The sequence below is a fragment of the Furipterus horrens genome, unplaced genomic scaffold, assembly GCF_987537825.1.
Source record: "Furipterus horrens unplaced genomic scaffold, mFurHor1.1.pri manual_scaffold_6, whole genome shotgun sequence".
NCBI classification, from domain to species: Eukaryota; Metazoa; Chordata; class Mammalia; order Chiroptera; family Furipteridae; genus Furipterus; species Furipterus horrens.
Window position 1 is genome coordinate 42838147 of NW_028327176.1, and position 27319 is coordinate 42865465.

The 27319-nt window shown below is 39.1% G+C and overlaps 1 protein-coding gene across 3 annotated transcripts in view; it reads left to right on the plus strand.

Annotated features, from left to right (window-relative positions):
• Positions 1–27319, plus strand: part of COMMD1 (copper metabolism domain containing 1) — a 116142-nt gene that overhangs the window by 7771 nt on the left and 81052 nt on the right. For 2 of the 3 annotated variants that reach the window (XM_090280261.1, XM_090280260.1), the window contains exon 2: positions 15509–15790. In XM_090280261.1, coding sequence (XP_090136387.1) covers positions 15509–15790 — 282 coding nt within the window. Of the gene's footprint in view, positions 1–5235; positions 5427–15508; positions 15791–27319 lie in introns of those variants that run through there. The other variant, XM_090280262.1, reaches the window with a different exon arrangement.

A 27319-nucleotide genomic window follows, 5' to 3' on the forward strand; every position in this document is an offset into this window, starting at 1 on the left:
AAGTGTCGCTGGTTCGATCTTCCAGTCAGGGTACATCAGAGAAGGAAAACTCTGACTCCAAAAAACCTCCGCTGCCTTGCGGCATACCTCTTCAGGGGAAAGGCTAAGGGAGTAAACCCCGACAGAAAATCCGGAGCCGGAGTCCCTAAGGCGGTTTGACGTTGTAGTCAACACCGGCAACTCCTGCGGCGCACCTGAAGCCAAGCTGTATTGACTCCGTCTTTCCCTTGGACCCTTCAGCTGCGAAGAGAGGGGGGGTCTACTGCATGGGCAACAGCAGACCCTCCATATTACCCTGCCCAGGCTCTGTAGCTTCAGCGTCATCGCAAGATGTCGATTCAACACGGGAGGAGACAGATACCGTGTCACTCCCGAGTCGGACTGCACAACCATTCTCGGCGGTGCAGATAGACTCATAAGAAGCTACACCATCGTCTCTCGAGACGGACGGCTGCCGACGATAGTGTTTGTGATAAAGTTTGAATAGGTTGCTTTTTTAAATTTTTTGATTTATTTATTGTTTTTCTATTACAGTTGTCCCACTTTTTCCCCCATTGTGTCCCCCCACCCAGCCCACCCCTTCTCCCACAGTCATTCCCCATCCCATTGTCCATGTCCATGAGTTATTTATACTAATTCCTTTACTAAACCCTTCCCCTACTTAACCCCCTTCTCTCCGTACCCCCCCCCGATGTATTTTAGGATGTATTTTAAATATTTAATATTTGAGTTGATTTTAGTTATAATCCAGGCCATTTGTGAAGTCTTGGTGACATTTGTTTTTGTTAGATACACATTTACAAAATATTTTCTTAAACTTAATAATTCTTCACTCTGTGTTTGATTAAATTCCAGAAATAGGGCAATTTGAAAAGAAATGGAATGTAAGCTACCATGGATTTTAGTCACTTTGTATATTTAAGACATTAATGATGCCTAAATTACCATACCACATAGGTCTGTAATTCAGATTGTTCAATGATTTCTCACCTTAAAATTTAAAAAATTCTTCTAAGTTCCTTTGAAATTTGACAGATGTTTTCCTGGATTGTGTTATCCCTCAAAGAAAGTAAGAGAAAGGCTTAAAAACAAATTATGTCAGCAGTGTGTTAAGTTGTGTAAGAGAAAAAGACCACAGATTGAAAATATAAAAATAAAGATTTTGCTATTATAAGAACTGCATTCCAGGAAGGAGAAAGGGGAGTGCTCACTAGTTAAAAGGGTGAGGATTATTTCCCCAGTTCCTCATTAGAACATCGAAATTATATTGAGTTGGCGAAAAAGTTCATTTAGGTTTTTTCGTATGATGGCTCTAGTAATGCTTAGTTGTCTTTAATGTCATTAAAAACCAGTTTTGTTGTATTGTGATCTGTCTTATCAGCACGTATTTAAAAAAAACATCAAAATTGGTGAGTTTTTTGCACAGCCATTTTAATAATGAAGATAGGCGATATTTTTGATGTATTATGTTTTATTATTTCAAAAAAAGGTAAAAATGCAACTGAATAGCAAAAAAAAAAATTTGTGCAGTGTATGGAGAAGGTGCTGTGACTTATCAAATGTGTCAAAAGTGATTTGCAAAGTTTGCTGGTACTATTGACATTTTGGCCAAGTAATTCTTTGCTGTGGGGCTCTCTTATGCATTGGAAGATGTTTAGCAGCACCCCTGGTCTCTACCCACTTTAGAAACCAATAGTGGGAGACAGCTGACATACTCAAAATATCCAAATCAATAAAGTTATTGGTGAAAATGAAAAATGTGCCTTTTATGAAAAAAACTAAATGAACTTTTTTGCCAATCCAATATTTTTCTTTTTTATAGGAAACCTTTTGTGTGTAGAGGGGGTATAGATGAGTATATTGACTTACTTACTGTCGGCAGGGAGGAGGATTCTCATGACCCTCAGGTAGGAAAGAAGATACTTGAATCTTAGGTAGAGGACATGAGATCTTGTGACACTGTCTTGGAGAAGGAACAGAGATGGAGCTGATAGTCTATGTTAGAAAACTTCAAAAACACGACTTTCTGTGGCTGAGTAGCTCAGTTGATTAGAGCATCATCCTGACAGGCCAGAGTTGCAGGTTCAATAGTTGATCAGGTCATATACAATAATCAGCTAATGAATGCATAAATAAGTGGAACAACAATTGTCTCTCTCAAATCAGTTTTCAAAAAAAGACTACCTGTTAGACGGATAAAAAATCTTTGAAAGGGAACACTGTATTTATCCCTAAAACATTACAGGTTCATTGTTTGATTCATTTTCAGACTATTCGAATGAAATGTAGCCTTATTTTGGAGGATCCGTTTTCTTCATATAAATGAAAGAAACTCAAAGTTTGTTCCACAGAATATCAGTCCCTCAAGTTACTTTTTTTTTCAAGTATATTTTATTGATTATGCTGTTATAGTTGTCCCAATGCCTTTTCCCTTTGCTCCCCTCCTCCTTGTACCCCGCTTCCCTCCAGCAATCCCACTGCCCTTAGTTCATGCCCATGTGTTGTGCATATAAGTTCTTTGGCTTCACCCTTTCCTATATTATTCTTAACTTCCCCCTGTCTATTTTGTACCTGCCAATTATGCTTCTTAATCCCTGCATCATTTTCTCATTTCTCCCCCTTCTGCCTCCTAGCTGATAATCTTCCAAATGATCCCCATACCTATGATTCTGTTCCTGTTTTGGTTGTTTGCTTAGTTCGATTTTGTTTTTATTTTCTTAGGTTCTGTAGTTCATAGCTGTGAGTTTGTTGTCATTTTAATGTTCATAGTTTTGATCTTTTTCTTAAATAAGTTTCTTTAACATTTCAAATAATAAGGGCTTGGTGATGATGAACTCCTTTAGCTTTACCTTGTCTGGGAAGCACTTTATATGCCCTTCCATTCTAAATGATAGCTTTGCTGGATAGAGTAATCTTGGTTGTAGGTCCTTGCTTTTCATCACTTTGAATAATTGCCTGCAAAATTTCTTTTCAAAAATCAACTGACAGTCTTATAGGAACCCCTTTGTAGGTAATTCTTTTTTCTTGCTGATTTTAAGATTCTCTCTTCATTTTGAACCTTTGGCATTTTAATTATGATGTGTCTTAGAGTGGGCCTCTTTGAGTCTAGCTTGTTTGGGACTCTCTATGCTTCCTTGACTTGTATGTCTATTTTCTTCGCCATATTTGGGAAATTTTCCTTCATTACTTTTTCACATAAGTTTTCAATTTCTTGCTCTTCCTCTTCTCCTTCTGGCACCACTATGATTTAGATTTGGCATGTTTAAAGTTGTCCCAGAGCTTCCTAAGCCTCTCCTCGTTTTTTTGAGTTCTTGTTTCTTCATTCTGTACTGGTTGACTTTTATTTCTTCCTAATGTTCCAAATAATTGATTTGAACCCTTGTTTCCTTCCCTTCACCATTGGTTTTGTGGGGATTTTCCTTCATTTCACTTAGCATAGCCTTCACTTCTTCCTTTCTGCATTTGCTGTACTCAAGCATATCTGTCAGGTCTGTGAGCATCTTTTATCATCAGTGTTTTGAAATCTGCATCTCTTAGATTGGCTATCTCCTCATCTGTCAGGTTGGCTATCTCCTTGTCACTGGAACCTTGATCCATTCCCTCTTTTGGGCCATACTTCTCTGTCTCCTTAACTTGACAGGCTCCTGTGTTTGCCTCTGTTTCCTAGGTAGAGCTGTTGCACCTGTTACATTATAAGGGGCGAAGCCTTAGGTATTCGTCAGTGCGGTGTGACCTGTTTCATCATGTGTGGCTTTATATGTGGGGGAGGGTTCTGAAAGGGAACAATGCTGCTTGCTAAGCGCCTGCCCCTTTTCCAGGCACTTTTCCCACTTCTTGTATGGGACTGATGCCTCTCTAGTTGTTGCTCTGGCCATGGTTCCCAGAGTGGTTGGGTTTGTGGACATTCTAGGACCGTGGGTGCCCTCTACACAAGCAGACTCTGCTTAGAGACTGTTAGTTTCTTCCTCTGCCCCAACCCCCACTGGTTTCCAAAATCAGAAGCAATGAGGTTTTTATTTTCCCTGGTGCTGGAACCGTGAGCTGCGTGGTATGGTCTGGTGCTGGGAGTGCTCCTCAGGTGTCCCACCCTGCTGTATAATGTGTGACTACATTTTCCACTGGCTGACCACAGCCACTGCTGCTGCCACTGCAGCCTCCACACTGCATCCTCTCTTCCCCAGCTCCGCCCCTCCTACCTGTCTGAATGAGTATTTCTTCTTTATATCTTTGTTTGTTGTACTTCCATGCAGCTCAGTTTTCTGGAACTTCCGGTTGTCTTCAGTTTTGAGGTAGTTGTACAGCATTCCCTCACTTATCGTGGGTATTAAGTTCTAGACGCCCCCGTGATAGGTGAAAATCTGCAAAGTAGGAACCTTACATTTATTTTAGTATTTATATATATTTTAAGGTTTTATAAACCTTTCCCACACACTTATAAACCGTTCCCAGTCCCTTCTTAACCTTTCTCAGTCCATTATTAACCTTTTCCACACTTTTATAAACACTACTTTTATTCTTAAACATATTCTACACTCTTAAACCTGCGTAACTTTAACAATATATGTATACAGTACCACAAAATCCCGCAATATAGCGAAAAATTCATAATAAATAATTAAATATAATATTTTAAAAAATCCCGCGATACAGTGAGGCCGCGATAAGTGAACCACGAGTCCCTTGCTATATCGCATATGTTGTTAAAGTTACGTAGGTTTAAGAGTGTAGAATAAATGTAAGGTTCCTACTTCACGGGGGTGGGGGTGGGGTCTGGAACATAATACCTGCGATAGGTGAGGGAATACTGTACTGTATTCCTTTTTAGTTGCGGAGGGAGATGAAGCATGTCTACTTATGCCTCCATCTTGGCTGGAAGTCCCCTCAAGTTATTTTTTAAAAAGCGTTTAGTGATCAGTTAAGATTGGAAAATGCTGCATACTATATTTCTTTTTCAGAGATGGGCATTAACATATTAAAAACACCAATGTAATGGGGTAGGTCAGACCAGAGATGATTGGAGAATGGTAGACCCAGTCTGGGGGAGCCCCAATCCAGCTCAAGAGGCTGCTCCCTCCTGCCAGGAGCAGGCAAGGAGCAGGGAGAGCTGCCTCTGTGGCAGATTGAAGCAGCCTGCCTCTCCAAAGGGAGGGGCCACTGGAGCAGAAAGATTGCTTGAGGCAAACTGTAAACAAAGGCAACTATCCACTGTAAACAAGCCATTGCTGGAGGCAGAGGCAGCTGGCAGCTCATGACTCAGCAGAAGGGAGCACGCATGACTGGAGGCTTTGCCCCATTGCTAAACATGGTGGTGGGAAGATGGGCAAAGGCAAATATGGCCAACCCTGGTCCTCATTGGTCGAAAAGCTGGACACTCCAGCTGGCTCATGGAGCTCATTGAATTCTGGGAGAGGAGTTTTAAACAGCAGGTAGGCAGAAGCTCACTCTTCTTTGGTTTTTTGGGTTCTTGCTTTGGCCTGCACAGATGGGAGCACTTCTGGGACTGGCAGATGACCAGGCCCACCTGGGGCTTAGGCCCCTTATGGTTGGGAAGTCAGCTCCCTGGAGGCAGGGTCCCACGCTGGGATGCCTGCCTTGCTGGGCTCCAGCCTTTGGGTAGCTACAACCGAGTGCAACACAGCACATGGGTCCTGGACTGCTTCCTCTCTCTTGCCCTGAGCAGTGCAGAGACTGAGAGCAATACACGGAGGTATGAACTGGGAAATTCCTTGTGTATGGAGCTTCCCCTGCATGGCCGTCTAGAGTGATCTGGCAGCACACCCCATACCGAGAGACATAGACAGAGACAGAGAGACTGTGAGATTTGGTGGCCAGCTTTAGCTGCAAAAGGACAGATAAAAAATAGTGGAGAACTTCTGGGGTGGCTTTGGTTTATGATCTTTTTGGGAGCAAGAGAAGGGTTCGGGTAGGAATGTTCCTAGCCCCCCACCCCTCATATTGGGAACCCTGTTAATAACCTATTTCCTTTCACACAAATCTTTGTGTTATGTGTATACACGGTGACAAGCGGCCAGACGCCATGCTGCCAGGTTACACTAAGACATTCTGCATAAAGAAACATGTTTAACTTTCTTTGACGCAGGGTTTCTCAAACTTATTTATCCATGGAACCTCTCTGCTCTTTCCCCCACATAGCAACCGTAATAGTTTTCTGTGGAATAAATGGTCTATAATAGTTAACACTTACATAGTTCTTACTATATGCTAGACACTATTTTAACTGCTCTACATATATTAATTTGTTAATCTTTGCTATACCTCCTATCTTCTTTTTTTCCCACTCCAACTACTAGTGCCTCACAAACATTGATCCCTAGAATAACAGGCAGTATGGTACAGACGCTGAGAAGCCAGACTTGGAGCTACGCTAACTTGATTAGATTCCCAGTTTGGGATCCTGAGCAAGTAACTTAATCTGTGCTTCACTTTTTTAAAAGATAGAAACAAACTTTCTGAGTTATTATGTGTCAGGGAGTGGGAAAATTCCCTCTACTGTTCTTTAATTCGTATGGCTGGGTAATAAAATTGGCATGATAAATGGTAATGGAAAAAATACAACCCCCCCCCCAAATCCTATAATATGAAATTGGCACAAGACCAGATTAAGAAGAGAAAACTGATTAAATATGTGGGTATGGGATAATAATGAATAATGTGCTCAGAAATGATAAACTAGCCAGCTTTTTGTACTTTTTGAACAACAACAAAAACCCCCCATTACACTTGTGAAGTGTTTTTTCATTTTTATTGAAATTTATTGGGGTGACACTGGTTGACAAAATTATACAGGTTTCATATACAAATTCCAACTACACATCATTTGTACACGTTATTATGTGTTTACCACCCCAAGTCAAGTTTTCTTCCATCACCATTTATATGCCCTATACTCTCTCCAACTACCATCATCTGCCATTCTCAGCAGTTACCACACTGTTGATCCTGTCTATGAGTATTTTTTCTTTGTCTTTTTTGCTCAATCCTCCATCCCCCATCTCAGTTGTCAGCCTGATCTCCTTTATGAGTCTGTCTCTATTTTGCTTGTTATTCATTTTGTTCATTATTTCCACATATATATGGTACTTTTTCTTTCTTTTTTTTTGACTGGCTTATATCACTTAGCATAATCCTCTTCAGATCTATCCATTGCTGTCACAAAGGGTAAGAATTTCTTTTTTCTTTAAAAAAATTTTTTTATAGCCGAGTAGTATTCCATTGTGTAAGTGTACCACAGGTTTTTTAATCTACTCTTCCACTGATGGACACTTGACCTGCTTCCAAATCTTGACTATTATAAATAACACTACAGTGAACATAGGGGTGCATATATTCTTTCAAATTAATGTTTCAGGTTTCTTTGGTAGGTTTCCAGACGTGGAATCACTGGGTCAGGAGGCAGTTCCATTTAAAAAAATTTGAGGTAACTCCATACTGATTTCCACAGTGGCTGCACCAGTCTGCATTCCCACCAACAGTTCACTAGAGTTCCATTTTTTCCACATCCCCTCCAGCACTTGTTGTTTGTTGATTTATTGATCATAGCCATTCTAACAGATATGAGGTGATATTTCATTGTGGTTTTAATTTGCATTTCTCTGATGATTTGTGACATTGAGCATCTTTTCATAAACCTATTGGCCATCTGTATGTCATTGGAGAAGTGTCTGTTCAAGTCCTTAGCCCATTTTTTAATTGGATTGTTTGTTTTTTTGATGGTGTGTTTTCTAAGTGCTTTACAAATTTTGGATATTAATCCATTATTATATGTATCATTGGCAAATATGTTCTCCCATTTAGTGGGTTATCTTTTCATTTTGTTGATGGTTTCCTTTGATGTAGACCTATTTGTTAATTTTTTTTCTTTTTTTTTTACTGTATAGTTCTATTTATTAAACTTCTAGAAAATGCTAGCTAATCACTAGTGAGAGAAAGAAGATTACCTGCGCCATGCCTGTGGGAGGAGGTATCTTTTTTTTAATATTTATTTTACTTATTTTTTAATGTGTTTTACTGATTATGCTGTTACATTTGTCCCCATTTCTTTTCCCTCTGCTCCCTGGATGTCATTCCCAGAGGGGGTGGGTCTGCGGATGTTCTAGGACCATGGGGGCCCTTTAAACAAACAGACTCTGCTGAGAGACCGTCAGTTTCTTCCTCCGTCCCAACCCCCACTGGTCTGCACAGTCAGAAGAAATGAGGCTTGATTTTCCCCGGTTCTGGGACCATGAGTTGTAAGGTCCGGTGAGGAGCTGGGAACGCTCCCCAGGTGTCCCTCCTGACTTTTTAAAATGTGTGACTGCACTTTCTGCTCGCCTGCCACTGCTGCTGCCAGTACACCACGTCCTCTCTGCCCCAGCTCCGCCCCTCCCTGTCTGGATGAGTATTTCTTTATACCTTTGTTTGTTGGACTTCCATGCAGTTTGATTTTCTGGAACTTCTGGTTGTTTCTAGTTTTGAGGTAGTTGTATTCCTTCTTAGTTGTGGAGGGAGACGTAGCACGTTTATCTTCACCTCCATCTTGGCCGGAAGTCCCCTACTATGCTTCTTAATTCCTGCATCATCTCCCTCTCTTTTCCCCCTTCCCCCTCTCCGCTCACCTCCCCCCAATATGTTCCCCATACCTATAGTTCTTTTTCCACTCTCGTTGCCTATTTAGTTTGCCTTTGTTTCGATTCCCTAGCTTCTGTTGTTGGTTGTTGTGATACAGTTTTCATTTTAATGTTCATAGTTTTGTTCCTCCTTCTTCTAAACAAGTCCCTTTAACATCTCATATAACAGTGGTTTGGATCTAATGAACTCTTTCAGTTTTATTTTGTCCTGGAAGCACTTTCTCTGCCCTTCTATTCTGAATGACAGCTTCGCTGGATAGAGTATACGTGACTGTATCTTTTTGCTTTTCATTACTTAGAATTTTTCTTGCCAGTCCCTTCTTGCCTGCAGAATCTCCTTTGAGAAATCAGCTGATAGTCTAATTGGGACCCCTTTGTACATAATTCTCTTCTTCTCTCTTGCTGCTTTTAACATTCTCTCTTTATTTTTAATTTTTGACATTTTGATTATAATGTGTCTTGAAGTGGTTCTCCCTGGGTCCAGTTTTTCTGGAACTCTGTGCTTCCTGGACCTATAAGTCTATTTCCTTCCCCAAATTCGAGAAGTTCTGCTTCATTATTTTTTTCACATAATTTTTCAATTTCTAGCTCTTCTTCACCTTCTGGCAACCCTATAATTCTAATGTTTGTTCTCTTACAGCTATCCCAGAGGTTTCTGAGCCTCTCCTCATATTCCTCACTTTTGTTTCTTCTTTCTGCACTGGTTGTTCCTTCCCTATGTTTCGATTTGTTGATTTGATCCCTGGTTTTCGTTTTCTCACCACTTGTATGGGTTTTCGTTCATTTCAATAAGACTAGCCTTCATTCCTTCCCCATCTTGTTCAATATCTTTTGTTATTTCTATAAGCTGCCTTATGAGGATAGCCCTGAACTGAGCCTTAGAAATATTTTCTATTTGTTCATTGATTAATTCCCGTATTTGCTTTTTGGTTAGCTGTGTGATTGGTATTTTAATCATTATTCCTGCCATCCTGACCATTTTCGTTTATCTTTCCTTCTTGGGCAGGGCTGTCACACCTCCTATGTTATCGGGTGCAGAGCCCTGTGCATTCGTCACTACCTGGCAACCCTTCTCACCAGACTGTGGTGCTTTGTCTTGGGGCAGGGGTCCAAGATGGATTTCTGCCGTTACTCTCCGCTGAGAGACCAGGAGCCTCTTCCTTCATCCCCATGCCCTTTGGGCTTCACAGTCTGAGGCAATGGGGGTCTGCCTTCCCCAGCGTTGGAATCACGAGCTGATGGGTCTCAAACTACAGCCGGGACTGCTCCCCTGGTGTTTCTCGCAGTCCCACTGCCTGTCGCTGCAGCTGCTGCTGGCAGCACAGCTTGATCTCTCCACCCTGGCTTCGCCCCTGCTACCTGTCCGGACAAGCACCACTTGTTTATAACTTCATACATTGGACTTCCATGTAGTTTGATTTTCTGGAACTTCTGGTTATTTCTGGTTTTGTGGTAGTTGTTGTCCTTCTTAGTTGTGGAGGGAGTCAGAGCGTGTCAGTCTAAGCCTCCATCTTGGCTGGAAGTACAGGAGGTATCCTGATTATTATTTTTTTTTGTTTCCCTTGCCTGAGAAGACATATGAGAAAAAATACTGCTATAAGAAATGTTTGAGATTTTATTATCTATGTTTTCTTCTATGATTTTTATGGTTTTGGGTTTAATATGTCTTTAATCCATTTTGAGTTTATTTTTGTGTATGGTGTAAGAAGGTGGTCTAGTTTCATTTTCTTGCACATCTTTCCAATTTTTCCTACACCATTTATTGAATAGACTATCTTTACCACATTGTATGTTCTTGGCTCCTTTGTCAGATGTTAGTTGACCATAAATGTATGGGTTTATTCTGAGCTGTCTGTTCTGTTCCATTGATCTATATATCTGTTTTTATACCAGTACCATGCTGTTTTGTTTACTATAGCCTTGTAGTATAGATTGATATCAGGTAGTATGAGTCCTCCAACTTTGTTCTTCTTTCTCAGGACCAGTTTTGCTATGTGGGACCTTTTGTGGTACCATATAAATTTTTGAAATATTTGTTCTAGTCATGTGAAATAGGTCATTGGATCTCGACAGGAATTGTGTTGAATCTATAGATTGCTTTGGTAGTATGGACATTTTAATGGTGTTAATTCTTCTATCCATGAACGCAGTATGTACATTCACTTACTTGTATCTTCTTCAGTTTGTTTCTTCAATGCCTTATAATTTTCCAAGTACAGGTTTTTTACATCCTTGGTTAGATTTAGTCCTAGGTATTTTATTCTTTTGTAGCAATTGAGAGGGGGATTGTTTTCTTAATTTTACTTTCTCTTAGTTTGTTGCCCTTGGCTGGTTTGGCTCAGTGGATTGAGCGTCGGCCTGCGAGCTAAGTGTCGCTGGTTCGATCTTCCAGTCAGGGTACATCAGAGAAGGAAAACTCTGACTCCAAAAAACCTCCGCTGCCTTGCGGCATACCTCTTCAGGGGAAAGGCTAAGGGAGTAAACCCCGACAGAAAATCCGGAGCCGGAGTCCCTAAGGCGGTTTGACGTTGTAGTCAACACCGGCAACTCCTGCGGCGCACCTGAACCAAGCTGTATTGACTCCGTCTTTCCCTTGGATCCTTCAGCTGCGAAGAGAGGGGGGGTCTGCTGCATGGGCAACAGCAGACCCTCCATATCACCCTGCCCAGGCTCTGTAGCTTCAGCTTCACTGGAGAGGACACTCCAGCGTCATCGCAAGATGTCGATTCAACACGGGAGGAGACAGATACCGTGTCACTCCCGAGTCGGACTGCACAGCCATTCTCGGCGGTGCAGATAGACTCTTAAGAAGCTACACCATCGTCTCTCGAGACGGATGGCTGCCGCCGCCGCCGACTTTCTCTTAGTTTGTTATTGGCTTATAAAAATGCATCTGATTTCTGAATATTAATTTTGTATCCTGCTACTTTGCTAACTTTATCAGTTCTAGTAGTTGGTTGGTGGATGCTTTAGGGTTCTCTATATACAGTATCATGTTATTTGCAAATAATGACAGTTTTACTTCCTTTCCAATTTGCGTGGCTATTATTTATTTTTCTTGTCTGATAGCTGCGGCTAGGACTTCCAGTACTATGTTGATTGAGAGTTGTGAAAGAGGACATTCCTCTCTAGTTCCGGATCTTAAGGGAAACACTTGTAGTTTTGACCACTGAGTATGATTTTGTCTGTGGGTTTGTCATATATGGCCTTTATTACATTGAGACATACTTCCTCTATTCTCACTTTGCTAAGAGTTTTTGTCATAAATGGGTGTTGGGTTATATCAAATGTTTTTACTGCACTTATTGATATGATCATGTGGTTTGTATTATTCATTTTATTTATGTGGTTTATTGATTTGTGGATATTGTACCAACCTTGCATCCCTAGAATAAATCCTGCTTGATTGTTTTAACCAGGCAGACTGGCATCCCATTGCTTGTTGCTATGTACACGCATAACTTAAAGATTTGTACGGAAGGAAATAGATTTTTTTGTTAACAGGGTACTTATTTTGAAGAAACTGGGAGCGTTCTTACTCTGAGCTGGCCTCATCCACAGAGCAGAGAAAAACAGCAACCCCTAGGAAGATTAAAGGACAAATCCATGCCCAGAAGTTCCCATTATTACTTATCTGTGAAGCCATCCAGTCCAGGGCTTTTGTTTATTGGGAGTTTTTTTTATTACTGCTTCAGTTTCACTACGTGTAATCTGTCTATTCAGATTCTCTCATTCTTCCTGATTTAGTTTTGGAAGATTGTATATATCTAGAAATTTATCCATTTCATCCATATAGTTCATATTTTCTTACAGTCCTTTGTATTTCTTTGGTGTCAATTATTTCTCTTTCATTTCTGATTTTATTTTCTCTTTTTTTCTTTTTTTAAAGTATATTTTATTGATCATGTTGTTACAGTAGTTCCAATTTTTTTCCCCTTTGCTCCCCTCTGCCCAGTACCCCCCTTCCCTCCAGCACTCCCACCCCCACTTAGTTCATGTCCATGGGTTGTGCATATAAGTTCTTTGGCTTCACTCTTTCCTATATTATTCTTAACTTTCCCCTGTCTATTTTGTACCAAACAATTATGCTTCTTAATCCCTGCACCATTTCCCCATTTCTACGCCTCCCTCCTCCCAGATGAGAACCGTCCAAATGATCCCCGTATCCATTGTTCTGTTCCTATTCTGGTTTGCGTAGTTGGATTTTGTTTTTACTTTTTAGATTCAGTTGTTGATAGTTGTGAGTTTGTTGTCATTTTTAGTATTCATAGTTTTGATCTTCTTTTTCTTAAGTAAGTCCCTTCGATATTTCATATAATAACAGCTCGGTGACGATGAACTCTTTTAGCTTTACCTTGTCTGGGAAGCGCTTCATCTGCCCTTCCATTCCAAATGATAGCTTTGTTGGATAGAGTAATCTTGGTTGTAGGTCCTTGCTTTTCATCACATTGAGTACTTTTTGCCAGGCCCTTCTTGCCTGCAAAGTGTCTTTTGAGAATCAGCAGATAGTCTTATAGGCACCCCTTTGTAGGTAACTCTCCACTTCTCTCTTGCTGCTTTTAGGATTCTTTCTTTATCTTTAACCTCTGGCATTTTAATCATGATGTGTCTCGGTGTGGTCCCCTCTGGGTCCAGGGGATTCTCCATGCTTCCTGGTCTTTTATGTCTATTTCCTTCACAAAATTTGAGAAGTTTTCCTCCATTATTTTTTCACATAAATTTTCAATTTCTTGCTCTTCCTCTTCTCCTTCTGGCGCCACTATGATTCGGATGTTGGCACGTTTAAAGTTGTCCACAGATTCCCAAGCCTCTCTTCATTTTCTTCTATTCTTGTTTCCTCATCCTGTACTGGTTGACTGTTGTTTTCTTCCTTATGTTCCAAATCATTGATGTGAACCCCAGTTTCCTTCCCTTCACCATTGGTTTTGTGTGGATTTGCCTTCGTTTCACTTAGCATAGCCTTCACTTATTCTTCTATGCGTTTGCTGTACTCAAGCATCTCTGTCAAGCCTGTGAGCATCTTTATCACCAGTGTTTTGAATTCTATGTCCTTTAGGTTGTCTGTCTCTTCATCTGTTAGGTTGGCTATCTCCTCATTGCTTAGTTCTCCCACTGGAACCTTGATCCATTCCTCCTTTTGGGCCATACTTCTCTGTCTCCTCATTCTTTCAGGCTCCTGTGCTTGTTTGCCTCCACATCCCAGGTAGAGCTGCCACTCCTGTTACATTGTAAGGGGCGGAGCCTTAGGGATTCATCATACAGTGCGACCTGTTTCACCACGTTGTGGTACTGTGTTGTGGGGAGGGGTCTGAGAGGGAACAATGCTGCTCGCCCAGCACTGGCCCCTTTTCCAGGCATCTTTCCCACTTCTATATGGGACTAGTGCCTCTCTAGCTGTTGCCCTGGCCGTCATTCCCAGAGTGGGTGGGTCTGCGGACATTCTAGAACGGTGGGGGCCCTTTAAACAAGCGGACTCTGCTGAGAGACTGGCAGTTTCTGCCTCCACCCCAACCCCCACTGGTTGCACAGTCAGAAGCAATGAGACTTGATTTTCCCTGGTGCTGTGACCGTGAGCTGTGCAGTTTGGTGAGGAGCTGGGAATGCTCCCCAGGTTCCCCCCTGACTTTTTAAAACGTGTAATTATGATTTCTGCTGGCCTGCTGCTGCCATTGCTGCTGCCACCAACACACCACATCCTCTGCGACCCGGCTCCGCCCCTCCTACCTGTTTGTAAGAGTATTTCTTCTTTATATCTTTGTTGGACTTCCATGCAGTTTGATTTTCTGGAACTTCTGGTTGTTTCTAGTTTTGAGGTAGTTGTAGTCATTCTTAGTTGTGGAGGGATATGCCTCCATTTCTCTTTTTCTTGATGAGTCTGGTGAAAGGTTTGTCAATCTTATTTAACTCTTTAAAGAACCATCTCTTGATTTCACTGATTTGTTTTTTTTTAAACTATTTCATTTCTGCTCTTATCTTTATTATTTCCTTCCTTCTACTTTGGGCTTTGTTCTTTTTCAAGTTCCTTTTAGTGTAAAGTTTACTTGAGATTTTTTTCTTGTTTTTTGAGATAGGCCTGTAATGCTGTGAATTTGCTTCTTAGGACTGATTTCTCTGTGCCCCATAGATTTTTGGTTGTTGTATTCTCATTTTCATTTGTTTCAAAGTAACTTTTGATTTTCTAGATCTCATTGTTAACCCATTCATTTTTTAGTAACATGTTATTTAGCCTCCACATCCTTGTGTGTTTTTCAGGGTTCTTTTTCTTCTTGTAATTGATTTGTAGTTTCATACCCTATGGTCACAGGAGATGCTTGATATAATTTCAATATTCCTAAATTTATTGTGAATTGTTTTATGTTTTAACATGTGACCTATTCTAGAAAATGTTGTGTGTGAACTTGAAAAGAATGTATATCATGCTGCTTTGGGGATGAAATGCTCTGAAGATATAAATTAAATCCATCTGATCTAGTATGTCATTTAAGCCCACCATTTCACAGTAATGTTACTGTGAATGAACTATTTGGCTGAAAATGGTCTACAAAGCTAAAATAATGCATTCATTTAATAAAATTTACTTAGTGCTTCTTATGGACAGGGCATTATACAGTTATTGTATGTTAAATCAAGCCTTACTTTTAGGCACTGTGAAATTGTCAGGTTTCATCAGAGAGCTAATTAATTTTATTCTCTTATTTTATTTTAAAATTATTTTATTATTTCTCCACCATATTTAAAAATTATAGAGTGTAGTTATTGATAATAGAATTTGAGTCACATAGAACATTTAAAATTTTTTTTAAATTTAGTTTTAGAAAGAGGGAAAAGGAGGGCAAGAGAGAGGTAGAGAAATGATGTATTACTTTTTTCTGTCATTATAGTCTATTGCATCTGCAGACATGGATTTCAACCAGCTGGAGGCATTCTTGACTGCTCAAACCAAAAAGCAAGGAGGGATCACATCTGATCAAGCTGTTGTCATTTCTAAATTCTGGAAGAGTCATAAGACAAAGATCCGAGAGAGCCTCATAAACCAGAGCCGCTGGGACAGTGGGCTTCGAGGCCTGAGCTGGAGAGTTGACGGCAAATCACAGTCAAGGCACTCAGCTCAGATACACATCCCTGTTGCCATAATGGAGCTGGAAATAGGGAAAAACGGACAGGTGAGTTTAACTTCAATAAATTTCCTTTTGTAACCTATATTTTCCCTTACATATTAGCAATACATTCAAATTGATTTTATGTAATAGGCATCTTTGCAGAAATAGTGAGAGTAATGGGAAAAGACCCTGTTTCCTAGAATCTCACTTAAGAGATGAAATTATCTAAAAATTTGGGTATTACCAATTGTGTATATATAGTGTCTGGAAACCAGCCTAAGCATTTTGGCAGCTATCTCAGTAGAACAAAACGAGTCAATAAGGTGATTGTCCAGAAGTTGGCCATTTTTGTTCTATCTCAGAATTCTTGGCATTTGGTTAGAATCTCCAAGGCAGTGATAGAGATGCTAAATAAAGACCAGGATTTGAGATTAAACAACATAGACCAAAACTATCTCGCTTAGTCATATTTACAGGCAGTCAGGGACAGGAGACAGTGTATCTTAAGTACTATAATGTATTGTTCCTAAATACCCTAAGTGTGGTATCTCTGTCCTTGAGCCCACAAGTAATTTTTTTAAAAATATGTTTTATTGATTATGCTGTTACGGTTGTCCCAATTTCCCTTCCCTCTGCTCCCCTCCATGCGGTGGTCCCCCTTCCTTCAGTTGTCCCCCCCTTTTAGTTCCCACAAGTAACATTTAATTTGATCTTGATTATTTACATGACACTGCTGCCTGTTTTTGCAGTCATTATAGCAGATGATCTTAGCATCTACATGATTTTTCTTGAAGTCATTTGGTTTATGCTCCAAAGACTGCCAGATCAGACTTTTAATGACCTGGTGTGTATGTCTTTTGGGGGGAAAAACAGCAACTTGTAATTAGGAAGAGAAAACCCAGATTACTGAATTAGCTAACCAGATTTATTTTCAGGTAAATAATGAAATATGTGCTTCTGTTACATTCTATAGTAGAAATGTATTGTTTTCTTCTAATGATGAGAGCATTTTTTAGCTGGCACATTTCCTCATATGTTCCTTTCTTGAGTTTCTTGGGGTTTTTCAGTGTCTGTAGTTTCATAATGACTTTAATTTTAATTTAAAATGTAATTCCTTTTTAAAAATATAGTTCTTCTTCAAAATACATTTGGAGGATTTTTTATTCAGTTATTGTAAAACAGTGCTAATTGCCTTTATTGACTTTGGGTTGTCTGACCCTAAAGTCCATTCTCTTAACCATTGTGTTTTATGGCCTTCCTCCTTTTGTTTCTAGACCAAAAGTCTGGCAGATTAGCAAGGTGCTAGAAGTACACTTAGGTATTTCACCAGTAATTTGTACTGGCTATTCATTTTTTATTATAGCAGTAGCGATTATTTTATTTTGTCTTAACAATTTATCATTTGATTGGGAATATGGAAACATACATATCTACTTTACCTTTCTAGAAAGCTATTATAATATTTCCTAATATTTCTTGAACTGGGGATTATATTAAAATGTGCCTTTTGATTTTAGTAATTTACACACCATCTGAACTTGGGGGGTATTGCCACAGGGATTTTTAAATCTGCTTTTAAATCTCTATGGTTTTTCTTTGATCTTGTTAGCCAAAGTGGCAAAAAACATTTTTTTAACCAGAATGATTTTTGGCAAATCAGTAAATATAAACATCAGTACAATGATGTGCCAGCTGGCTCCCAACAAATTTATATCTCCAAACTGGACTTCTCTTCTATAGAGAGAATTCTACTTAAATGTGAAAAAGGTATCAAAAAATTGAATATGCCCCAAACTAACTTCCTCATATGCCTCCCAAACCTACTTCTCCTGCATTTTTTTTTGTCATCTCAGTTAGTGGCACCTCCATTCTTCCTGTTCATATCCTATCTTTTTCTCACACCCACATTCAGGTCATCATTAAGCCTTTCTGGGTTAATTTAACAATTTACCCAAAATTTGACTGCCTCTTACTACCCTTCATTATGTTCAGATCACCATCACTTCTCTCCTTCATTTTAATAACATCCTTCTAAACTTAGATAATGCATTCATGGTTCTCATCTCTCTCTAGAGGCTTTCTGTTTCTGTTCAGGTTAATGCGCTCTCCCTTAATCAGTCTACTTGAGCTAGACCCAGTGTCTTCCTTGCTTATTCCTGGAACATGCCAAGAATGCTTCCCCTGTAGGGTTGGTGCATTAGACCTCCTCTCTCCTGATTGTTCTTGCCTTAGATATCTGCACAGTTAGATTTTCCACTTTCCGGATATCTTTTTTTTTTTTTCTTCAATTTATCTTCTCAATAGGGTTGTCAGTGACCACCTTTCTAAAGGTTTAGTTCTCTACTTCCTGCTTTATTTTTAAAAATTTTTATTAAGGTATAATTTTCATACAGTAAACTGTATCCATTTGAATTGTCCAGTGTGATTAATTTTGGCTGGTACATACACTTTTTATTTTATTGTATTTTTGCCCATTATCATTTATCTGCCTTATACCGTATTCCCCCTGCAATCACCACACTGTTGTCCATGTCCTTGAGTCCTTTTTCCTTTTTGCTTGATCCCTCCACCCTTTAACCCCTCTCCCAGAGCTGTGCCTGCTCTTTGAGTCTGTCTCTATTTTGTTTGTTGGTTTAGTTTGTTCATTAGATTCCACATATGAGTGAAATTACATGGTATTTGTCTTTCTCTGACTGGCTTATTTCACTTAGCACAATGTTCTCCAGGTCCATCCATGCCTGTCGCAAAGGGTAAAACTTTCTTCTTCCTCTTTTTTATTTTTATTTTATTTTTTTATGGCCAAGTAGTATTCCATTGTGTAAATGTCCCACAGTTGTTTATCCACTCATCTACTGACGGACACTTGGGCTGCTTCCATATCTTGGCGATTGTAGATAACACTGCAATGAACATAGGGGTGCTTATGTTCTTTCAAATTAATGTTTCAGGTTTCTTTGGATAAATTCCCAGAATTGGAATTGCTGAGTCATAGGCAGTTCCATTCTTAGGTTTTTTTGTATCTCCATACTGCTTTCCACAGTGGCTTCACCAATGTGTATTGCCCCATCAGTGCAAAAGGGTTCCCCTTTCTCCACATTCTCACCAGCACTTGTTTGTTGATTTATTGATGGTAGCCATTCTGACAGGTGTGAAATGGTATCTCACTGTGGTTTTTATTTGCATCTATCTGATGGCTAGTGATGTTGAGCATTTTTTCATGTGTCTACGGACCTTCTGTATGTCCTCTTTGGAAAAGTGTCTATTTAGGTCCTTTGCCCATTTTTAATTGGATTGTTTTTTGGTGTTGAGTTTTGTAAGTTCTTTATAAAGTTTGGATATTTACCCCTTATCAGATGCACTGGTGAATATATTTTCCCATTCTGTGGGTTGTCTTTATTTTGTTGATGGTTTCTTTTGCTGTGCAAAAACTTTTTAGTTTGGTGTAGTCCCATTTGTTAATTTTTTCTTTGGTTTCCCTTGCCTAAAGAGATATATCAGATGGTATATACACTTTTGAAACCACCACTACAGTCAAAAGACAGTGTTCATCACCCCCTAAAATTTTCCTTGTGCCCTGTTACAGTCCATCCTTCTCTTCACCTCAGTTCCTTGGCAGTCATTAATCTACCTCTTATCATAAATTAATTTTTTCAGCTTTATTTTTTTCTTAGTGTCATTTATTACTACCTAGCATGTTATATACAGTTGACTCTTAAACAGCACAGATTTGAATCTCAAGGGTCCACTTACACATAGATTTTTTTCAGTAAATATATAGTCAGTCCTCCACATCTCTGGGTTTTGCATCCATGGTTAGGAGTCTACAGATGTGAAGGGCCAGCTGTGTACGTTGTGCATGAGAAGGGGCGCTTGACACTTGTAACATTGTTCAAGGGTCAACTGTATTTTGTTTTTCTTATTAATCTTGTCAGTGCTCCACAGTAGCATATAAGGGGGGCAAAATTTTTGCTGTTTTGTTCACTCCTGTATCCTTACGGTGTAATGTCTCAAATGCTGCCTGGCAAATGGTGTTGAGTAAATATTTGTAGAATGAATAAATGAATCACATATTTCACTATTTACTAAGCATCTACCATGTATCAGGCACTGTATAGGTGTTGCAGATATGTCAATAAACAATACAGATAAGTCCCTTATCTTATGGAGCTGACAGTAAAAGAAAAATAGTAATTAGTGTAAGAAAGTATACCAGAGACTGAAGAGCCATATCAAATCTCAGAAGAGGGAATGGCTCTTTACCCAGAAAATTGAGGAAGGCAGTTCTGAAGGGGTGACATTTACATTTGATTTAACAACTTCAGCTCTCTTATTTGGAGCTGAGTGTCATGAACAGTCAAAAAGTTGGTACATGCAGTACTAATTCTCTAGAGTTTATAAATATAACTCTTGCACGGTACACATAGATGTGACCTTTGGCAATGGTTTAGTACAGGTTCCTGGTGATTGCCGTTTCTTTTTTAGTTTAACCACTTTCTACGTGTTGGTCTTTCAGTTTTTCAACCCACAGACAGTAAAAAGTATCAAGAAGTAAATTGGCAGAAAAATTGTTGCAAGAAAAAGCAAGACTCATTTAGTGCAGTGGTTGTTAGCATCCCTTATATTATACTCACCTGAGGAGCTTTAAAAAGTTATGGATGCTCAGACCCCACCTCAGAGTAAGGGGCTACCGCTTTAGTTTTAGTGAGGAAGACTTCTCTAAGGAGGCAGGCTGATCTGGCAGTGTAAAATACAGGCAGAGGGAAGAGCAAAGGCAAGAAGTTGGCCTTGGTAAGAAATTTGGATTTTTATTCTAAGTATAAACAGGAAGCCATTGGAGGGTTTCAAACAGTGCATGATGCAGTGTGATTTATGTTTGCATAGGATTACTTTGATTCACATATGAAGGATGAATTATAACATAGTCAAAAATGAGACCACGGTACTAAGATCCCAGGAAAAAAATCACTGAGGTTGGAATTGTTTGCACACTAAAAGCAACTCTCTTTTACTTCCAAATCTCTGTGTGATAGTAGTTGAAATAGGATTTCAAGATAAAAACCGAAAAAACAAAATTTTTTTTCTTCATACCGTTAGCAATGTTAAGTATCCAAAATGGACAGAGCCAAAATTAATAATCCACTTCAAAATAGGGTTAGGTTCAAAATAGAGTTCTGTTCAACAATTATGAAAATTCCATTTCTTTTTAAATTTTATCATAATGTCTCAAAATTTGTTTGTCAAGCCTAGGGATAACTAATAAAAGTCAGAATTGTGCTAAAAGGGAAAAAAAGAAAAGTGAAGCTAGGGAAACATGTAGAGGGAGCTATTGTAGTGGTTTAGGTGAAATAATATTAGCAAAGTAGATGGAAATGATTTTAGCAGTCAAAGTGGAGAGAAGTGAGCAGATAGAAGAAATGTTTGAATGTAGATGAGTTACTCTGAGAGGAATTGGAAGGGATGTGGAAAAATGAAAGTGAGAAATTGGTGATAACTTTTTTTTTCATGATCGTTAGTATAAATTGGTAATCCTAATCTTTTAACAGTTTTATTGCTAAGTTTCCCATCTAATATACAGCTTGAGTTTTTTGATAACTATAATTAGCCTTTCCACTTGGGAAAAAAATAAATCAGAAGAAATTATTTAGCATTTGGCAGTTAAAATGCTGTTTGTCCTGAAGTAATTTTATTTTTAAACTCCCAATCTATAGCGTTTATTAGCTTAAGTTTTTCCTAATAAGGCTTAAAATTTTTTTCTTACGATGTGCCCTTTTCTGTATGTATATTATACTTAAATAAAAAATATTTAAAGAGGAAGAGAAAGATATGAGTATCTTAGCAAACTTGTTGGCCCTCTGAGAGAGAACAGGGCTTTGGCACTGCTGAAGTCCTGAGCTTCTGCCTAGTGACCTGCCAATAGGCAGCCCCTTGTTTTGGACTTCTTTCCAATTTTTGCTGTTCTGGCTCTCTGGTTCTGCTCTTGTGGACAGATGGGGGTGATTGAGAGGAAGCCAGGGAACTAAGCCCTAAAAGGACTTGGAAACAATTTTTGGATGTCAGTATTTTTTGTTAAACGTAGGGTGACAGTATATCTTGCCTAGCAATGTTGAAACTGTTTGTGAAGTATTTGTGTACTGGCTGGTTGACTGTTGGCTTCATTCCATGCCACTGCTCTACTGCCAAGATGCATGTAGAAGGCCTCTGGCCCAAGCCCATTTGTAGCATTTGCTTTTTTTTTAATAAGTATATTTTATTGATTATGTTGTTACAGTAATGCCAGTTTATTTTCCATTTGTTCCCCTCTCCCCAGTACCCCTCTTCCTTCCAGCAATTTCACCCCACTTAGTTCATGTCCATGTGTCATGCATATAAGTTCTTTGGATTCACCCTTTCCTATATTATTCTTAACTTTCCCCTGTCTATTTTGTACCTAACAATTATGCTTCTTAATCCCTGCACCATTTCCCCATTTCTACCTCTCCCTTCTCCCAGCTGAGAACCCTCCAAATGATCCCTGTATCTATGATTCTGTTCCTATTCTGGTTTGCTTAGATTTTGTTTTTATTTTTTAGATTCAGTTGTTGATCGTTCTGAGTTTGTTGTCATTTTAATGTTCATAGTTTTGATCTTCTTTTTCTTAAATAAGTCCCTTTGACATTTCATATAATAATGGCTTGGTGATGATGAACTCCTTTAGCTTTACCTTGTCTGGGAAGCACTTCATCTGCCCTTCCATTCTAAACGATAGCTTTGCTGGAAAGAGTAATCTTGGTTTAAGTCCTTGCTTTTCATCACATTGAATACTTCTTGCCAGGCTCTTCTTGTCTGCAAAGTTCCTTTTGAGAAATCAGCTGATAGTCTTATAGGCACCCTTTTGTAGGAAACTGCTTTTCTCTTGCTGCTTTTAAGATTCTCTCTTTATCTTTAACCTCTGGCAGTTTAATGATGCTGTGTCTTGGTGTGGTCCTCTTTGGGTCCAGCTTGTTTGGGACTCTCTGTGCTTCCTGGACTTGTATGTCTATTTCCTTTGCCAAATTTGGGAAATTTTCCTTCATTATTTTCTCACATAAGTTTTCAATATTTCGCTCTTCCTCTTCTCCTTCTGGCACCACTATGGTTTGGATGTCGGCATGTTTAAAGTTGGCACAGAGGTTCCTAAGCCTCTCCTCATTTTTTTCAATTCTTGTTTCCTCATTCTGTACTGATTGACTGTTGTTTTCTTCCTTATGTTCCAAATCATTGATTTGAATCCCGGTTTCCTTCCCTTCACCATTGGTTTTGTGTGGATTTGCCTTCGTTTCATTTAGCAGAGCCTTCACTTCTTCACTTATGCGTTTGCCATACTTAAGCATATCTGTCAAGTCTATGAGCATCTTTTATCACCAGTGTTTTGAACTCTGCATTTGTTAGGTTGGCTATCTCCTCATCTCTTAGTTCTCCCACTGGAACCTCGATCCGTTCCCTCTTTTGGGCCATACTTCTCTGTCTCCTCGTCTTGACAGGCTCCTGTGTTTGTTTGCCTCTGTGTCTTAGATAGAGCTGTTGCTCCTGTTACGTTGTAAGGGGCAGAGCCTTAGGGATTTGTCAGTATAGGGCGACCTGTTTCATCGCATTGTGGCACTGTTTGTGGGGGAGGGCTCTGAGAGAGAACAATGCTGCTTGCTCAGCACTCACCCCTTTTCCAGGCACTTCTCCCACTTTGTATGAGACTGGCGCCTCTAGCTGCTGCTCTGGCTGTTGTTCCCAGAGTGGGTGGGTCTGCGGACATTCTAGATCCATGGGGGCCCATTAAACAAACGGACTCTGCTGGAAGACTGGCAGTTTCTTCCTCTGCCCCAACCCCCACTGGTTTTCACAGTCAAAAGCAATGAGACTGTTTTCCCCAGAGCTGTGACCATGAGCTGTGTGGTTTGGTCTGGTGCTTGGAGTGCTCCCCAGGTGTCCCTCCCAATTTTAAAAAATATGTGATTGCGCTTTCCACTGGCCTGCTGCTGCCGCCACCACACCACATCCTCTCTGCCCAGGCTCCGCCCTCCCTGCCTATCTGGATGAGTATTTCTTCTTTATGTCTTTGTTTTTTGGACTTCCATGCAACTTGATTTTCTGGAACTTATGGTTGTCTCTAGTTTTGAGATAGTTGTATTGCTTCTTAGTTATGGAGAGAGACACGGCGTGTTTATCTAGGTCTCCATCTTGACTAGAAGTCCAGCATTTGCTTTTTATGTGTAAAATATCTCGTATGTAACATAAAATTTACCATTAAACCATATTTAAGTGTACAGTTCAGTTGTATTAAGTATATTCACCATGTTGTGTAAACATCGCCACTCTCAATCTCCAGAACTTTTTCATCATCCTAAATAGGAACTCTGCACCCATTCCCAACTGTCTATGGCCCCTGGTAACCTTTGTCTACTTTATGTGTTTGTGAATTTGCATATTTTAGGTACCTCATATAAGTGAAATCATGCATTATTTGCCCTATTTTATCTGGCTTATTTTGCGTAGCATAATATCTTAGGATTTATTCATATTGTATTATGTGTCAGAATTTTATTACTTTTAAAGGCTAAATCACATTCCATTGTACATTTATACCACATTTATTTATCTGTTAATATACTGATGGACATTTGAGTTGTTTCTGCCTTTTTACTATTGTAAATAATATTACTATGCACATGGATGAACACATGTCTGTTGAGTCTGTGCTTTAAATTCTTTTATGTGTATACTTAGTGGAATTGCTGGATCATATGGTAATTAATTTTGTGTTTAACTTTTTGCGAAACTGCCAAACTATATTCCATAGTGGTTGTGCCATTTTACATTCTTTCTGACAACACATGAGAGTTCTAATGTCTGCACATTCTTACCAACATTTGTTATTTTCTGTGTGTGTGTGTGTGTGTGTGTGTATATAAATTGCCATCCTAATTGGTGTGAAGTGGTATCTCATTGCAGTTTTGAATTAAATTCCCTAATAATTAGTGATGTTGACCATCTTTTCATTTGCTTATTGGCCTTTTGTAATCTTTGGAGAAATGTCTATTCAATTCCTTTATCTATCTTTTAATCTGGTGGTTGTCTTTTGTTATCATTGTTGAGTTGTAGAATTTTTAATATATGCCTGAATATTAACCTTTTAATATATGCCTGAATATTAACCTCTTATTGGATATATGATTTGCCGATAGTCTCTCACATTCTTTGGGTTTTCTTTTCACTCTCTAGATAATGTCCTTTAATGCACAAAAATTTAAATTTTGACATAGTCCAGTATATCAATTTTTTTCTTTTGTTTCATGTGCTTTTGGTGTCATATCTAAGAAACTGTTGCCAAATCTGATGTCATAAAAATTTCCCCCCATGCTTTCTTCTAAGAGTTTTATAGTTTTATCTCTTACATTTATCTCTTCGATCCATCTTAAGTTTTGTATATGGCGTAAGAACATGCTTAGCACTTTCGTATGGATTTTTAAAAATGATTTCTCAATTGGGGAAACAGAAAGTGGGGCTTTTGAACTTGGAAGTTAGTTTCACGTTTATCATTTAACCTAAGTAGATTAGAGGAAATCAATAATAGAGGAAGTATGTAGGAATTTTAATACATCGTTTGTGGATTTTCTAGGTGTTGCAGATACAGTAGAGAAGCATGAACAGAATTATGATGATAAAGCTACTGAGAGTGGTGACATCTAACCAATATTCATCACAAAATGAATTAGACCTGTCATACTATGATACCTCCTCCTTACAAACTCCCTTAATCTAGAGAAAACAGCCTGGCCTTCTAAGAATATAATTTAAGGCTTCTGTGCTCTGTCACCTATTTATATAGTACCAAGTGGTACTGTATTTTTCATACATGCATATCCTTTCCTGTTGATACTTGGAAAGTTCTTTATCCCCATTTTCATTCACTAAAATCCTCTCTCCAGAGTCCATGTTACTACCATGAATTTCAACCTCAGTTATCTCAACTGGATCAGATAATAAAAATTCTCAGGATATTTTGAACTTTTCTTTAGCATTGGATACAACTTAGATTTAAAACAGGCAACAAAGCATCTGTATTAGTGTCTAACTTAATCAAAAAAGGGGTCAATGGGATATACAAGTATATTTAGGAAGCCCAAATGTGGTTCCTGGTTTCAGATATCTCTCGGCTTTCTCTGGCTCTGTTAATGTTATTCTGTAAACAAGCTTACCCCCTGTTGATGTAAAGTAATGGCTATCAGGCCCATACCAGTAGAAAGAGGTGCTTCTCTCTTCCCAACTTACGTGTATTGATTAAAGACTAATTCTTATTTTCCCACCTTAGAATACATGGCTACTCATGGAGAAGTCACTGTTCACAGGAATTAGGGTAATTTAAGCTTGCAGTATTTGCCCAGCTCTTTCACCATGGCAAGATAAGATGTAGATTGACTACTGATACGATAGGGAAGGTGAGGAATTTCTCAAACGAATTAGGTATATTGGACAAACAAAACCAATGTGTGTCCACTACAGTGGCTTGTTAGTTTATGCCTCCAAGAAGGCTACAATTTATCATTAATATTTTTATCCCTTAAACCCTTCAAATATTAAAGTAGGTGTTTGATAAATTTTGAGTGAATTAATAAAGGAGAGAATCCATATATTAGTTAACTGTTGCTACATAACAAGTTTTCCAAAAAATTAGGGGCCGAAAACAAATTTTTATTTTCTCACATAGGAGTTGGTATATGAATTTGGGAGCAGCTTAACTAAGTGATTCTAGCGCAGGGTTCCTCAAGTTGTACTAGATGTCAGCCAGGGCTACAGCCATCCCAAGCCTTGACTGGGGCTGGATGGTCGGCCTTCAGGCTCACTCATTAGCTCTTGTACAATAAGAGGCCTCAGTTCCTTTCTGGTTGTTGACCATACAGTAATATAGCAACTGGTTACTTCCATAGTGTGATACAAGAGAGAAAAAGCAAGCAGGAAGCCACAGTGCCTTATATGACCTAATCTCTGACTTGCACACCATTACTTCTGCTTTTTTATTTTATTTAAAGATGTTATTTATTTTTAGAGAGTGGGGAAGGGAGGGGGAATGAGAAGGAAAGAAACATCAATGTGAGAGAGAAACATCCATCCATTGCCTCTTGTAAGCACCCTGATCAAAGATCAAACCCACAACCCAGGCATGTGCCCTGACTGGGAATCAAGCCAGTGACCCTTCATTTTGTGGGACGATGCTCAATCAACTGAGTCACACCGGTCAGAGCTACTTCTGTTTTTCTTTCTTTTTTTTTAAAAAAAAGATTTTATTTATTATTTATTTATTTTTTAAGAGAAAGGGGAAGGGAAGGAGAAGGAGAAGGAGAGAAACATTAGTGCGCAAGAGATATAGCAATCGGTTGCCTCTCACATGCCTCCAAAACTGGGGACCTGGCCTGCACCCAGACGTGTCCTGACTGGGAATTGAACTGGCAACCTTTCAGTTTGCAGGCTGGTGCTCAATCCACTGAGCCACACCAGCCAGGGCTACTTCTGCTTTAAAAAAAAAAAATAAAAAAAGTAAATATATGTCCCAGTTTATTTTTGTTGGGAAATAATGAGGAATAG